At 41.7% G+C, this 16,150-nt stretch overlaps 1 protein-coding gene across 1 annotated transcript in view; it reads right to left on the bottom strand.

Moving 5' to 3' along the window:
* Nucleotides 1-16,150, bottom strand: part of LOC138769850 (galectin-4-like) — a 34,853-nt gene that overhangs the window by 5,303 nt on the left and 13,400 nt on the right. The window contains exon 4 of the mRNA XM_069948552.1: nucleotides 11,934-12,099. Within this exon, the coding sequence (XP_069804653.1) occupies nucleotides 11,934-12,099 (166 nt within the window). The remainder of the gene's footprint in view (nucleotides 1-11,933; nucleotides 12,100-16,150) is intronic.

Raw genomic sequence — 16,150 nt, 5'->3', positions numbered from 1 at the left:
ATAATACCAGACATTACTGCTTCCTTGGAAGCCACTATAATGACCTCACTATCTGCTATACAGGGAGACATTTCTCATCATACCTCCCAAATACATGAATTAGAAGAGCGCCTAGGGTTAGTGGAGGATGAACTATCCATGACTAAATCTAAGCTACAAACAACTATGAAACTTACAGCAACATTAAGGGACAAGACAGATGATCTAGAAAATAGATCAAGACGGAGTAACCTTGGCATAATAGGTCTGCCTGAAAGCATACCACTGTCACAATTATCCATCATCTGTACCTCAGAATTACCACAGACCCTAGGTTTACAAGGCTCTTGTCAAGTAGAAAGGGCACATCGTATAGGCCCTCCAGCAAACACTTTAACCCCTTCCAAAAAGGCGACTACTAACAAACCGAGACAAGTGATAGTCAAATATTTTAATTATGCAGATAAAGCTGCTATTTTACAGGCGTTTAGGAAAATGAAAACTGAAGTTCTTATAAGAGGTCACAAAATTCTGATATTCAATGACTATTCTGCTACAGTAGTCCAAAAACAAAAAGCATTTGCACCAATATGTACGGTTCTAGTACAGCAGCAAATTAGATTTGCACTCCTCTTCCCTGCTATTCTAAAAGTCTTCAAATCAGATGGATCTACCAGTGTATACCAGACCCCTGAAGAAGCTTCGTCTCTCCTAGAGAATTTGAGAGACCCGACTTCTGCTACTCCTCCTGGGGATAAGAACATGAGACGACGTCTTGATAGTCCTACATCTCCTTCAGCAGATATGGAGTGATGAACTATACTGATTAAGATGTCTAACAAGAGTCATCATATTACTTCAGATATTTATTTATATCTCCTATTCCTTTATATTCCATCATTTTCTCCCTTTACTTATGCTCCTCCTATTCTATTATGACTTCCTAAGGTTTCACCTTAAAGAAAGAGTTTTCCTTTACCAAATTAGTCATGGCATTTGTTTACTTGTACAAATCCTGCTTGAATAGGAAAATGTATAGGAAGAGATATTGCTATGTAGTATTATTGATATTAGCGAGTTACGTTTTCTCGCCATGTTTCTATTTGTTTTCTATTTCTTCTTTTTCTTGTATCTTTCTATTTTCTCACCAGGCTATATGCCCGCTCGGAGTCAGCGAATACTCCGTATGTTTCTGTGTGAAAAAAGTGAAGTCTTATATCAACTTTCTTTCGCTTATTTAGTTGTAAGATTTAGATATATTGCAATATTATTGCTATACTGCTCTCTGTATATATTATGTAAGGTTTTTTTCAGTTTTTATGCTCTCAGGTCTAATTGTAACATGAATCTCTCATCTATATTTTTCTTATCCCTACTACTGCTGTGTGCTCTTGGGGTGCCTGCCTCTTATCACTTCATCCGCTCCTGGCTTTTATGAAAATCGTTTCTTGGAATGTAAAAGGTTTGCGCTCTCCTTCCAAAAGAGTGCTCATCCTTAAACACCTTAGAAGACTGGGAGCGGATGTAGCGTTATTACAGGAATCTCATTTGTCTGAATCAGATTATGTTAGAATGAAAAGGTTTTGGGTAGGTGAAGTCTTTGAATCCCCTGCTGAAAATAGGAAGCGTGGTGTGGTAACTCTTATTCATAGAAATTTTGTCCACTCTATTGTTTCTCAAACCTCAGACTCAGAAGGGAGATTTCACCACATGGTTTTGGATACTCCATCTGGACATATAAGCTTATATAATGTTTATGGCCCTAATTACAGACGAGCTCCATTTTTCCAACACTTAGAATCGTCCCTTCTTCAAGATGGTGAATCCAAAATAATAGTAGGAGGTGACCTCAATACAGTTTTACACCCGCATGAAGATAGGAAACGTTCCACTCCTCTGACAAGGGATTCTCCTCCTCCTGAATTATTTTTAACAAATTTGTTATCTAGTACTCATCTAGTGGATTCCTGGCGTCATCTTCATCCTGAAGAAAGAGAATTTTCTCACGTTCTCAGATGGCTTGGTCCAGACTTGACTATATGTTAGTCTCACAGGGAGCCTTGAGCCTACTAGATGTCATAAATGATATGGTTATATCTGACCATTCTCCGATTACTTTAACCCTACGTGATTCTTACCCTAAAGGAACAGACATTATTTGGAGATTCCCAGCAGTTTTAGCTTCAGATGAAGTCTTCAAAAATCTTCTTAAAAAATGGTCGTCACAGTTTTGCGACACTAATTCGCAACATACCACAACTCCTATACTCATAATAATAAAACACCAGGGCCAGATGGATTTAGTGGAGAATTTTATAAAGTTCTAAATACTGATCTGGTTCCAACTCTCCAAAAAGTATATCAACATATAATAGATAATAAATGCATGTTACTCCATAGTTTACTCCATAAACAAGGGAAAGACCCACAACATCCATCCTCATATCGGCCTATTTCTCTTATAAATCAAGATTTAAAAATTCTTACGAAAATTATGGCTGACCGGCTTGCTTTATTTCTCCCTAAGTTGATTAGTAGCCACCAAGTTTGCTTTATAAAGGGCCGTTCAGCGATAACTCATATTAGGACAGTTCTAACCGTACAGGAAGTAGTACGACGAAGGGAAAATCCAAACCATTCACCAGGACTGCTTGCCTTAGACGATGAAAAGGCGTTTGATAATCTTAACTGGGAATGGATGGATATGACCCTCTCTCGTTATGGCATTGCAGGACCTTTTAAAGATCTTATCTCTACTATATACAATAACCCAATAGCTCGCATTCATACACCTGGATTCTTGTCTGACACTTTCCCAATCCTTAAAGGAACCAGACAAGGTTGCCCAATGTCCCCCCTTCTTTTTGATTTAGCATTAGAGCCCTTAATTAGATTTCTTCTCCTCACACCTGAATTTAAAGGTATTCAAGTAGGCAATGAAGAAGTACGTATAGCTTGCTTCGCTGATGACACCTTATTATTCCTAGAAAATCCCACATCACACATCCCTGGTGTTTTAAAAATCTTGAAAAACTTTGGCTCATTTTCTGGTTTTAAAATTAATATTACTAAAAACCAATTGTTACCCTTAATACCACACTTGGCTCCCCATATTTACCCTGAAGGTATAGGTATAGCAAAACAACACCTTTTATATTTAGGAATTAAAATTGGACATACCCCTTCTTCTCTCTACTCATTAAATTATATCCCAATCTTCCAAAAAATAGAACAAGAACTTGATAGGTGGAAAAATTCACCCCTTTCAATCTTAGGCCGTATTCATCTTATTAAGATGATGTAATTTGCTAAATTATTGTATCCCTTACAAATGATCCCCTTACTACTAAAACATAAGGATATTTCTCGACTCAGATCAGCCTTTACCAAATTTATTTGGAGGTCAAAACGACCAAGAATAGCATATGATACTCTCAGCCTCCCCAAACATAAAGGTGGTGCTCAATTACCTAATATCAGATTCTATAATTTGGCCTCCATTTTCAGACACATCAGAGACTGGATTAACGGTACTTCTTTCTTTTCTAATTATTCCTTGGAGTCTGCTCTTTCTTCTCCTTGGCCTTTGGCTTCGCTTCTTCACTTCTCTATTTCAGAACTACCCTCACATTTAAAACACAATGTTATTATCGCTGATACCGTTGCCACATGGAAAGCTTTAAGAAAATTGTATAAACTCCCATTTAGTCTTTCTAAGTTTTTCCCATTATGGGACAATCCCCTCTTTCTACATGGTAACATCAATCCTGACTATATGGTATGGAAACAAAAACAAATCACTCACTTAAGTAACTTACTGGACTCAGATAAGGGAGAGTTGTTATCTTGGGAAAAATTTAGAGACATGTATGATATCCCTCCCCATCACCAGGTTTTATTAGAACAACTGTGTTCTTTTGCTATTAATAGAGTTAAATCTTGTGCGAAGGCAGAAAAAACTAATGATTTTGATTTTCTATGCTCCAATTCTTCTCCCACCTTATCTCTTTCACAAATATACGGTAGGATATGTGTTGATTCCTTACACAAATCTCCTCCCCCTTTTCTTCGGAAATGGGCTGCAGAAATACAAACAGATAATTTGGAACAAAAATTGCTAAATAGCATCCGATATGTTACTGCAGCCACTCCCAGTGTGAAACTGAGGGAAATCCACTTCCGGCTACTCCATAAGGCAATTTACGCTTTTAACTTTTCTTACTCCACCATGCCAGATGATTTCTTGACATATTGTCCAAAATGTAAAGAACCTAGCGCAGATTTATTACACTGTGTTTGGTCTTGTTCTCAAATTCAGACATACTGGCAATTAGTACAAACCTTTATTCAGAATACATGGAATGAATTCATACCTCTAACTCTACTCAGTTATGTTTTTCATGTTGTGGTGGCCGGGGATGGAGATCCCCCTGAAAAACCTATAGCCTCAAAATGTATTCATCTTACTCTGTTATTAGCCTTAAAAGGCTTACTAAACCACTGGATCTCTGACACACTTCCCACTATTTCTGAGCTAACAACCTCGCTTAAAGAAACTCTTCATTGGGAAATGCTGGATGCAATCCGCAACAAAGATGTTTCCACAAAAAATTTCATAAAAAAATGGAAATTTTTTCTCATAAAGGTTAAGTCGTAGGAGGAGAGGGAAGCTGTTATGAAACACTTTTGTAATACTGTTTGGTATCAGACGGCGGAGGCAAGGGGCACCCTAGGAGTACTCAGAGTTCCTTAATTATATTAAAGATAGAGATTCTTTATCTACATTTCTTTCGATCCTGTAGAGCATTAATTTTTGTTCTTTAGATTCTATTGTTTTTTATAGCAAAATTGTTTTCAAACTTACTATATTGTATCCTATTTATGTCTTCCTTTGATATGTAACTGTATTGTTATAGATAAAATTTGAAAAATCTAATAAAAAATATTTTGAAAAAAAAGAAGAAGAGTGGACCGGTAAAGTATTCATCTGGCTGGAATGGGTTAAGGGGGCTTGCGTTTACATACTCGCAGCGGGATTAAAATTCCGTTGTGAGTATGTAATCCTATTTAAACTGACAGTGCGGGAATCGCAGCAGGTTTCGCTGCAAACTCACAGCGTGAAATCCACTACTATTGCGTTACATGTGAAACTACCCTGAGGGAGGAAAGTACAAGGATTATAGTGAGTGAGAATCGTGATATTGCTCTCTATAGGCAGGGCCGTATTACCAGCTGCTGCTGCCCTAGGAACTAAACCTGCAGACGCCCCATCTTAACTCACCAATTAGTATCATGATTTTTTAGTTTCTGAACATCATATTGATATCTGATCAGTCTTAGGCCACGTTCCCACATTTACTGTACGTCACCACATACAGCCGAAACCAGACCATCGTGTGTTAACCAATAGACGTATGGCCAATAATCCTGGTAACAGCACATGACTACTGGGGAAGAAATGGGAGCCTGGTTTAATAGTTTGTAACGGCTTAAAGGGGTACTCCAGCAGGGGGGGGCACTTTTTTGCTGGAACCGGGGAGGTGAGTGGACGTCTTTTCCCTCAGCCACCTCCTCCCCGGTTCCAGTGGCGGGTCCCACATCGCGGCGCTCCAGTCCCGGTTCCCGGACGCTTCTTGGTGTCTGACGCGGGCCCGAGACGTGACGTCTCAAGTCTGCTCAGCCACTCAGTGAAGGAGGCGGGATCCGTTTCAAGTCCGCTCAGATCCCGCCTCTGTCACTGAGTGGCTTAGCGGACCTGAGACGTCACGTCTCGGGCCCGCGTCAGACACCTGGAAGCGAGCGGGAACCGGGGACCGGAGCGCCGCGATGCGGGACCCGCCGCTGGAACCGGGGAGGTGAGTGGACGTCTTTTCCCTCAGCCACCTCCTCCCTGGTCCCAGCAAAAAAGTGCCCAGGCGTCACATGTAACACTGCCACACTAGACCTGACCAATACCGCCATACTGTGACTGGATAACACCGCCACACCAGACCTGACCAATACCGCCATACTTTGACTGGATAAAACCGCCATACCAGACCTGACCAATACTTCCATACTGTGACTGGATAACACTGCCACACCAGATCTGACCAATACCAACATACTGTGACTGAATAACATCGCCAGACCTGACCAATACCACTATACTGTGACTGGATAACACCGCCACACCAGACCTAACCAATAGCACTATACTGTGACTGGATAACACCGCCATACCAGACCTGACCAATACCACCATACTGTGATTGGATAATACCACCATAACAGACCTGACCAATACTGCCATACTGTGACTGGATAACACCGTCACTCCAGACCTGACCAATACCACCATACTGTGACGGAATAACACTGCCATACCAGACCTGACCAATACCACCATACTGTGACTGGATAACACCACCAGACCTGACCAATACCACCATACTGTGACTGGATAACACTGCTGTACCAGACCTGACCAATACCACTATACTGCGACAGGGTAACACCGCCATACCAGACCTGACCAATACCCCCATACTGTGACTGGATAACACCACTATACCAGACCTTATCAATACCACCATACTGTGACTGGATAACACCGACATAACAGACCTACCCAATACCACCATACCCCCCCCCCACACACACACACACACCCACACTCCAGGAGGAGAACCTGTTTATTTAAATTAATACACCATTTCTTTATCATTTAAAACAAGACTAATAAAAGTTCAATTTTACTGCCACTGGGGAAAGAAGGGTATTATGGTATGGTATGGGCGCCATACCCTTAAGTAGTTTGTCTAATGTGGACATTGTGGCTCTGAAAGGTATCTGCCAGAACCACCATTAAACCACCATTAAAAAAAAATCAAGACCACAGGAAAAAGGAGCAGGGAACTGCTGGGAAATGGGAGTCATGTAGTGAGCTGAAGGCCTGTCCAGTCTGCTCACTGAGCAAGATACCGAAGGAGGAATTGGGAAGGAATAAGAAAAAGTAATGAAACTTTGATCTAACCCCTGCAAAAAAAGAAAAAAGCCAATCCGGCGCATGGTGGTTTTTTTCATGTGTTTACGTTTTTTCTGGCATCTTTTTTGTGCTTGAGGCATTTTTGTGTGCTGAATTTTTTTCCTTTGCCATTATATGACCTAGCTGCTGGACCACAAAAGGTGACAAAAACGCCAGAAAACAAAACGCATACGCACAACAATAGCTTTTTTTGTAAAGGTATTTTCTTTCAAAAGCAGTTAAAGAAAAGTCATATACAGATGTAGCGAAGGTTAACATGATCCCTGAAGCAACAATATTGTCAGGGCGGTATGTTAAGTCAATTAGAAAATTGAGTTAAACGCATCATTGTGAGCAAGTTAACACAGGCTAAAGCTGTGTTCAAAATAGGTAACTTTCGTAATAATCATGGCCGTTGTTGCCAACTTGCAACAACGGCCGTGATTACTATGGAACTTACATAGTGCTGCCGTCTATGGAATTCAGGCTGGAGTGTATACACATAGTATACACTCCGGTCGGGATGCCTAGCGGTGCTGCAAAAAACTGACATGCCAGTGCACGCTCCATTGTGTACATTGGCGAATTGGCATGCGGGCGGGCACGGGTGCGCCCGCATCCCAATTCATCAGGAGTGAAGTGCAGTATCGGCCGGAATGATCTTCTCTGACACCGGCCGTTCTGTGACCCGGCTTGGTCACAAAACGCCGGTGTCTTACAAAGCGGGAACATGGCCTTAACCCCTTAATGACCACTGGCGTAAATGTACGCCCCCAAAGTCCGTGACTTAACGCAAACGGGCGTTTACGCGCATGGTTTCCCCGATCGCTGTGTGTATAGCAGGCCATCATAGCTTGTTGGCATGGGGGGTGGTTAACCCCCCCTGTGCTGACGATCGCCGCTATTCGCTGATCAATTCAGATCAGCCAATAGCGGCGATCTGCAGCTTTCCGGGTCATCAGTGACCCGGGTCATCAGTGTCCGAGGACGGCACCGACCGCCATTACTGTTAAAAGTAATGGTGGCCACGGTGCCACGTCCCGATCGCCGTGATCACGCGTTATAAGTCCCCAAAAAGTGTTAAATACCTGCTCTGGGCACCTCAGCTAGGTAGCTGAGGTGTTCAGAGCAGGTATTGGCACATACTCACCTGATCCCGGCGTCCCGATCGCGTCTTCCGGGTCCCGATCGCGTCCTCCTCTTTGTCTGCGTCTTCGGGTATTTCCATCGGTCCCGGCTTCGGCAATCTTTAGCTCCCTTCGGCTTTTTCCGGAATTCGCGTCCTACTGCGGTATTTTCGTACTCAGGGGAAATTACCCTACACGTTTTGCATTCATTTTCTTTTTTAACCCCTTGTGGAAATGGAAAAAAATCAAGGCTAGACCAACATTTAATGTAATTTTTTAAAAATTTTTTACACTAAATCATTAATCTTGTCTTGATTTTTTCACTTTAACAAGGGGTTAAAAGATTAAAAAAAAAACACAAAAATGTGTAGAGCAATTTCCCCTGAGTACGGAAATACCCCACATGTGGACATAAAGCGCCATGCGGGTGCAGGGTAAGCCTCCAAAGGGAAGGAGCGCCATTTGGCTTTTGGAGGCTGGATTTGGCTGAAATGGATTTCAAGGGTCATGTTGCATGTAAAAGGCCTCTGTGTTGCCAAGACAGTTGAAACCCCCAACAAGTGACCCCATTATGGAAACTACACCCCTCAGGGAATGTAACAAGGGGTGTAGTGAGCATATGGACCCCACTGGTGACGGGAAAAAATGTAGAACAATGTGGCGTGAAAAAGAAATATTACATTTTTTATACTATAATGTTGGTCTAGCCTTGATTTTTTCAAACACAGAATATGTGTAGAGCAACTTCCCCCGAGTCCGTAAATACCCCACATGTGGACATAAAGCGCCATGTGGGCGCAGGGCAAGCCTCTGAAGGGAAGGATCACCATTAGGAGTTTGGAGGCTGGTTTTGGCTAGAATGGATGATTAACGCCATGTCGCATTTACAGAGCCCTCGTGCTGCCAAGACAGTGAAAAAATCCCCACAAGTGACCCCATTCTGGAAACTACACCCTTCAAGGAATCTAACAAGGGGTGCAGTGAGGATATTGACCCCTTGATGATGGGTACATTTGTGCCGTAAAGTGAAAAAATGAAATTTTTCACTTTCACATCACATTGTTCCACATTTGTGCCCATCGGCAGTGGGGTCCATATGCTCACTGCACCCCTTGTTAGATTCCTTGAGGGGTGTAGTTTTCAGAATGGGGTCACTTCTGGGGGTTTTCCAGTGTCTTGGCAGCACGAGGGCTCTGTAAATGCGACATGGCCCTTGAAATCCATTCCAGTGAAATCCAGCTTCCAAAAGCCAATTGGCGCTCCTTCCCTTTGGAGGCTCGTCCTGCGCCCGCTTGGCACTTTATGTCCACATGTGGGGTATTTCCGTACTTGGGAAAAAACTGCGCTACACGTTTTTTGAGTTGTTATTCCTTTTATCCCTTTGTGATATTGAAAACTTGAAGGCTAGAACAACGTTTTAGTGTAAAAAATAAATTTTTCTTTTTTCATGCCATATTGTTGGGAAAATCTGTGAAGTACCTGTGGGGTCCAAATGCTCACCGCACCCCTTGTAACATTCCTCGAGGGGTTTAGTTTTCTAAATGGTGTCCCTTTAGGGGTGTTTTTTATGTTTTGGTACCCCAGAGCCTCTGCCAACCTGGGACAGTCAAAAATGACAAAATATAACGGAGGCGTTGAAATTCACTAGGCGCTCCTTTATATCTGAGGCTTGTGGTTGCGTCAAACAATGCAATAGGGCCACATATGGAGTATTTCTATAAACTGTAGAAACGGTGCAATCAATATTGGGGTGCATTTGTCTGGTAATGGGTTTATAATTATGAAAGATATTAGATTACAATAAAATCTCTGCACAGAAAATTAAAATTTTAAAATTTCTTACACACTTAGCTTTTATTTCTGTGACTCCCCTAAAGGGTTAATCAAACTTTCTAGATGTGTTTTTGAAGAGTTTGTGGGGTGTAGTTTCTGAAATGGGGTGCCTTGTGGGGCTTTATAACATACAGTCCCCTCAAATACACTTGGAGGCTGGCTTCATACTACGTATATTTCAGTCAGTATTGTGGTCCTCATATTGCAACCAGAACCAGGAGTGGATTAAAAACACAGAAAGGATCTGTTCACACAATGTTGAAATTGAGTGGATGGCCGCCATTTAATGGCAAATATTTGCTGTTCTTTTAAAACAACGGCTGTTATATTGAAATAATGGCAGTTATTTACTGTTATATGGCGGCCATCCACTCAATTACAACATTATGTGAACAGATCCTATCTGAAATATACGTAGTGTGAACATAGCCTCAACCTGAACAGGTCCCTACAAAAATCTGATGTTGAAATTTTACTGAAAATTTGGAAATTTGCTGCTAATGTTTTAAGCTTCCTATTGTCTAAAAAAAGAAAGATAGTTTATTAAATGCTGACAACATAAAGTAGACATGTTGCTAATGCTATTTAATATATAATTTATGTGGCATAACCATTTTCTGTATAAGCAGAAAAGTTTCAAAGTTGGAAAAATGCTATTTTTCATGTTATTTTGGATTTTTTCATAAAGATTCGTTAAAAGTATCGACTCCATTTTACCAGAAATGTGAAGTACAATATGTCACAAGAAAACAATCTCAGAATCAGCCGGATAGGTAAAAGCATCCCGAAATTAAGCATCCCGAAGTCATATTCATAAAATTTGCCTCAGTCCTTAAGGCCATTTTAGGTCCAGTCCTTAAGGGGTTAATCTGTAAGTTGCCTATCATTTTAATCATACATATCGATAACATGTCGGTTTTACCATAGGGTGAACGGCGTAAACCCCAAACCACCCAAAATAGGAAAAGTCTGCTTTTTTTTCACAGCTCAAATAATTTTTTTCTATTAGTTTTGAAGAATATTTTATGGAAAAATTAAGTCTGTCATTTGCAAAATACAATTGGTGTCGCAAAAAAAAGGGCTCATGTGGGTTTGTAGGTGCCAAAATGCAAGCGCTATGGCCTTTTAAACACAAGGAGGAAAAAGCAAAAGAACAAAAATAAAAATTTGCTTGGTCCTTAAGGGGTTAAAGATTCCACCAAAATCGATCGAATAATACCGATATAAACACTTATTACCTCATATACATAAGCCTCCCAGACAAAAAAAAAAAGTGCTGCAGGTCGATGACCAATTGTTCCATAACTTCACCTGCTGACCATAAAATAGAGTATAACTTTTAAAATATGCTTACTGACCTTCAAGGTCATAAAAATATTGGTCCTCAATTTCTTGCAAGAACTACTACCCCCTTGGTATCCTCACAGATAAGCAAACATGAAGAAACTGTTAGTTCCCAGGACACATACCCTAGTGAAAAATGCTGTACACAATAGCTCTCTTTGACAGACAGAAATATAAATCACACAAATCTCAATGTAGGTAAAAAAAAGTATATTGATACCCTAAAAAATAGGAAACTCACCAATACATTTTATACTGAAGAAACATGGGCAGAACTTTCCAAATAATCAACTTTATTATTAAATTAAAATTTAAAACAGAAAAATACATGACTACAGAGGTGTAAACAGTAGGACCCTATCAACAAGAAGGCAACAACAGTACATTCACATGTGGGGAATATAAGTAAAATAACTGCAGTGTAACTTATTGCACTAAACCCATTATATTTTACAATTGTGACTGAATTCCAGGCTCCCCTGAGGAAGCATCTTGCATGCAAAACATGTGTTGGATGCCATTTCTACATCCACTGTGAGTGAGTTCTTTTGATTCATTTACTGCTGTAGTCTACTAGTTACTTTTATCTCTGGGTCCACAATACTGATAACTGGCATAGGTTTGTTGACAAGGTTGGTTCTTACCGTAAACTCTTTCCCACATTGGAATGGCATGAATGGTGTATCTAGTTCCTCCTGACCCCATTTGCCATCTTGCAAAGTATTTCTTACTACTGTTCTTCTCTTGAAATTAGGGTTGATATGAAGATACACATCGGATGTATTACTGTTTATAAGATTTACTGCAAACCTGGAAAGGTGACAGTGACAGTAGTTTTAATGTTGACACAGTCCTATGTTACAGATGTGTGTTATGGTAAATCTATATTAATCAATAGCATGGAATCTTCATTGACTTATTTAATATTAACCTCTTCACATCCACAATCTGTATATATACATTCCTGCAGTGAAGGGGGTTTAAATGCGTGTGGGACTGTGGCCACATAGCTGCCTATCATTAACCCCTTTAAACGCTGCGAACGATATGCTGTAATCCATTATCATCAACTTCAACAGAAATAAACGCTTAAAAAAGTTCACTCTGTATGTAATGACTCTATAGAATATATTAGGTCACTTTTTGAATTGAATTACTGGGTAAAAAAAAACAAAAACCTGTATATATTAGAAAAAATGTATAAAGACAATCTAAATGATCTCTTAACCCTTTGAGGACCAGGCCCAAAATGACCCAGTGGACCTACTCAAATTTTGATCTTAGTGTTTCCGTTTTTCCCTCCTCCCCTTCTAAGAGCTCCAGCACTTTCAGTTTTCTATCTACAGGCCATGTAAGGGCTTATTTGTTACAGGAATAGTTGTACTGTGTAATGGCGTCATTCATTTTACCATAACATGTATGATGGAATTCCAAATATATTATTTATGAAGATATAAATAGGTGAAATCGTAAAAAAGAATGCAATATGGTAACGTTTTGGGGGGTTCCTGTGTCTACGTAATGCACTATATGGTAAAAGCGACATGATACTATTACTCTATAGGTCAGCCCGAACACAACCATATGCAGGTTTACACAGATTCTCTAATGTTATATTTTTTTTTTTAAATGAAATCCTTTTTTTTTGGCAATTAATTATAAATAAAATGGGCCTATTGTGACGCTTATAACGGTTTTATTTTTTCACCTACAGGGCTGTATGGGGTGTCATTTTTTCTGCCATGATCTCTAGTTTTTATTAATACCATATTTGTGAAGATCGGACATTTTGATCACTTTTTATTAATTTTTTTTATATATAATGTAACATAAAATCGGTAATCCGCGCACTTTTTTCCCTCTTTTCGTGTACGCTGTTCACTGTTCGCAATGACGCTTGTTATATTTTAATAGATCGGACAATTACGCACGCTACGGTATATTATATGTTTATTTGTTTATTTATTTTTATATGTTTTATTTATATAATGGGAAAGGGGGGTGATTTCAACTTTTATTGGGGGAGGGGTTTTGGGCTAGTGTAATAGTGTTTTTAACTTTTTTTTTTACACATTTGAAGTCCCTTTGGGGGACTTTTACATACATTAGTTTGATTTCTACACTGATGAATGCTATGCCATAGGCACAGCATTGATCAGTGTTATCGGCGATCTGCTCATTGAGCCTGCCTGTGCAGGCTCAGTGTAGCAGATCGCCAATCGGGCCGCACGGAGGCAGGTGAGAGACCTCCGGCAGTCCGTTTTACCGATCGGGACCCCCGCAGTCACACTGCGGGGGTCCCGATCGGTAAGTGACAGGGGACTCTCCCTGTCACTTACACTTAAACGCTGCGGTCGCGCCGCGATCGCGGCGTTTAAGGTGTTAATGACACGCGGCAGCGCGATCGCTGCAGCGTGTCATAGCCAGTGAGGTCCCGGCTGCTGATTGCAGCCGGCCCCCACCTGCTATGAAGCGCACTCCGCTCCGGAGCACGCTTCATAGCGGGAGAAACACCCAGGGCGTACAGTTACGCCCTAGGTCGTCTGGGGACAGACTTCCATGGCGTAACTATACGCCCTGGGTCGTCTAAGGGTTAAACCAATATGATCATAATAAAAACTAGAGATCATGTAGCAAAAAATGACACTAAAACCCCGAGGCGGGACTCAACTATGGCCACCGAATGGCTGAGCTGCCTTGAGATGTCACGGGGACGGGGGTACGGGCCACCGCAATCTGGAACCCGACGCTGGAACCAGGGAGGTAAGTGACCTCCGCCATCCATAACCACCCCCTTCTTGGCAATACTGTATCTGAAAAATACATCCTGTATGTAATTGGGGCTTTCCAGAAATAGTTTTTTTTTTTTTAATTTACAGTATGGCTTTAAAAAAAGTAATACTCTTATACCCCAAGCCCCCTGGGCTGAAGTCTCAACCCCCCCATCCCCACTTCTATCCTATTCTGTGACATATCTCAGCGAGTCTACCCACTGAGCCGAAGCAGTGTCACAGGATTGGAGTAAGGGCCATATTACACGGCAGGATCTAGAGGAGGAAGCAAGCACTGACCTGCCAGTTAGACGCAATGGGAGGGGCTGCCCGGACAATCTTTAGATTGTCTGAGTGGCCCATTGAAGAGCGCGTCACTCTGCTGCACTGCTACTATAACATGGAACGACAAGCAGCAGACCTTTGCTGTTATGATCGGTCTGATTCACATGTTGATCGTTGCCTTTTAACATGACCATTTACACCAAATGAATATTGGCCTGAATGGCCAGTAATCAACCAAATACAGCCGATAATTGCTTGGTGTAATAGGGTCATAATAGTTTGACTATAACCAGGGCCGATTCTAGCTATTCTGCCGCCTGAGGCGAGAACTGACAAGACACCAAGACACAGATGAAGCAGAACTAGCAGCTGTACTTGAATGAGCTGAAAAATTGCATTTCAGCATTATATCCCTGTTCCCCCACATTCAGGGAGAGAAGATCCAGGACAGGCACAGTGCAGCATCGCAGTGTGTATGGGACAGCACTATAGATAACAGTGTGCGCCATTTTTTTAACTGTTTGAGCCACTATGGGCCCCCTGAGAGCTTCAGGCAGCTGCCCCAAACAACAATCTGCAACTGCTGACCTCTGATCTCAGGAGCCAGAGAAGAGCCATAAAATGGGCTGCTCTGTTAACTCTTTCAGTACTGCAGAATGTAGAGTATTACTGTGCATCACTTACATTTTGCAATACAGAAAGAGTTAACAGCAGAGCAGAACATTACTTTTATGCCTCTTCTCCTGCTCTTGCACTATGCTGAGGTCAGCTCGGAGTTTGGCAGTGCAGAGAAGACATAATATAGCGTCCCCGCTGCTGTTAACTTTTTCTTTTCTACAGTGTGTAAGTGATGCAGAGTATAATAACTCTGCATTATTGAAAGGGTTAACAGCAGGAGACAATATATCTATGTCTTATGTGATGTGAATACCTGTGAATACGTGGCTTCCAGCCTCCTCAGCGCTTCTCATGAGGCAACTGACAGGAAACACGGCTGAGCACTGAGCCTTAACTAGTTGTAATGATAAGGACACACGTCGCTGATGCCGCCCCCCTCAAGGGCTGTGTTAACTGCTGCCTGAGGCAAACACTTCACCTCGCCTCATGGCAGATACGGGCCTGACTATAACTAGTGTCGGACTGGGGCCCACCAGAGGAAATGATCCTGGGAGACGACCAATAAATTACCAATGAGAAAAGACATGTCAGTCAGTGTAAGTAAAGGCTCTAAAGCTGGGGGCCCACCGGAGAATTCTCCGGTCCTCTGGTGGGCCAGTCTAACACTGACTATAACATGTGCCCCTCTTCATCTAGATGAAGGGAAACGCTTTTTGCAACAGTTGCAACTTCCTCACCTTAATGACGAAGCCCTAACTTCCCTGAATGCTCCCGTCTCTGTGGAAGAACTTACATCAGTGATTAAATCACTCCCTAACCACAAAGCACCGGGCCCACGATTGGTAGACTTTGGTTGCTGAGATAGCCCCCCCACTCCTAAACGTCTATAATGACATCGTACACCGCAGGACCATGATGCCCACAGGAAATCTAGCATTAATGAAGGTTATCCATAAGCAGGGCAAAGACCCTACGCAACCAACCTCCTATCGCCCGATATCCTTGATTAATGTTGATTTAAAAATTCTGTCTAAACTTATGGCCAACCGCCTAGCACTGACTCCCTGACTTAATCGGACAACACCAAGTTGGCTTTGTTAAAGGCCGTTCGGCGGCCACAAACCTACGCACGGTCTTAGCGGTCCAGGATGCCGTTGCGAAAAGGGAGTATTCCAGCCACTCCCCAG

The sequence above is a fragment of the Dendropsophus ebraccatus genome, chromosome 12 (assembly GCF_027789765.1).
Source record: "Dendropsophus ebraccatus isolate aDenEbr1 chromosome 12, aDenEbr1.pat, whole genome shotgun sequence".
Lineage (NCBI taxonomy): Eukaryota > Metazoa > Chordata > Amphibia > Anura > Hylidae > Dendropsophus > Dendropsophus ebraccatus.
Note: the sequence above shows the minus strand (reverse complement) of the source record. Positions and strands in the feature narration are given on the sequence as shown.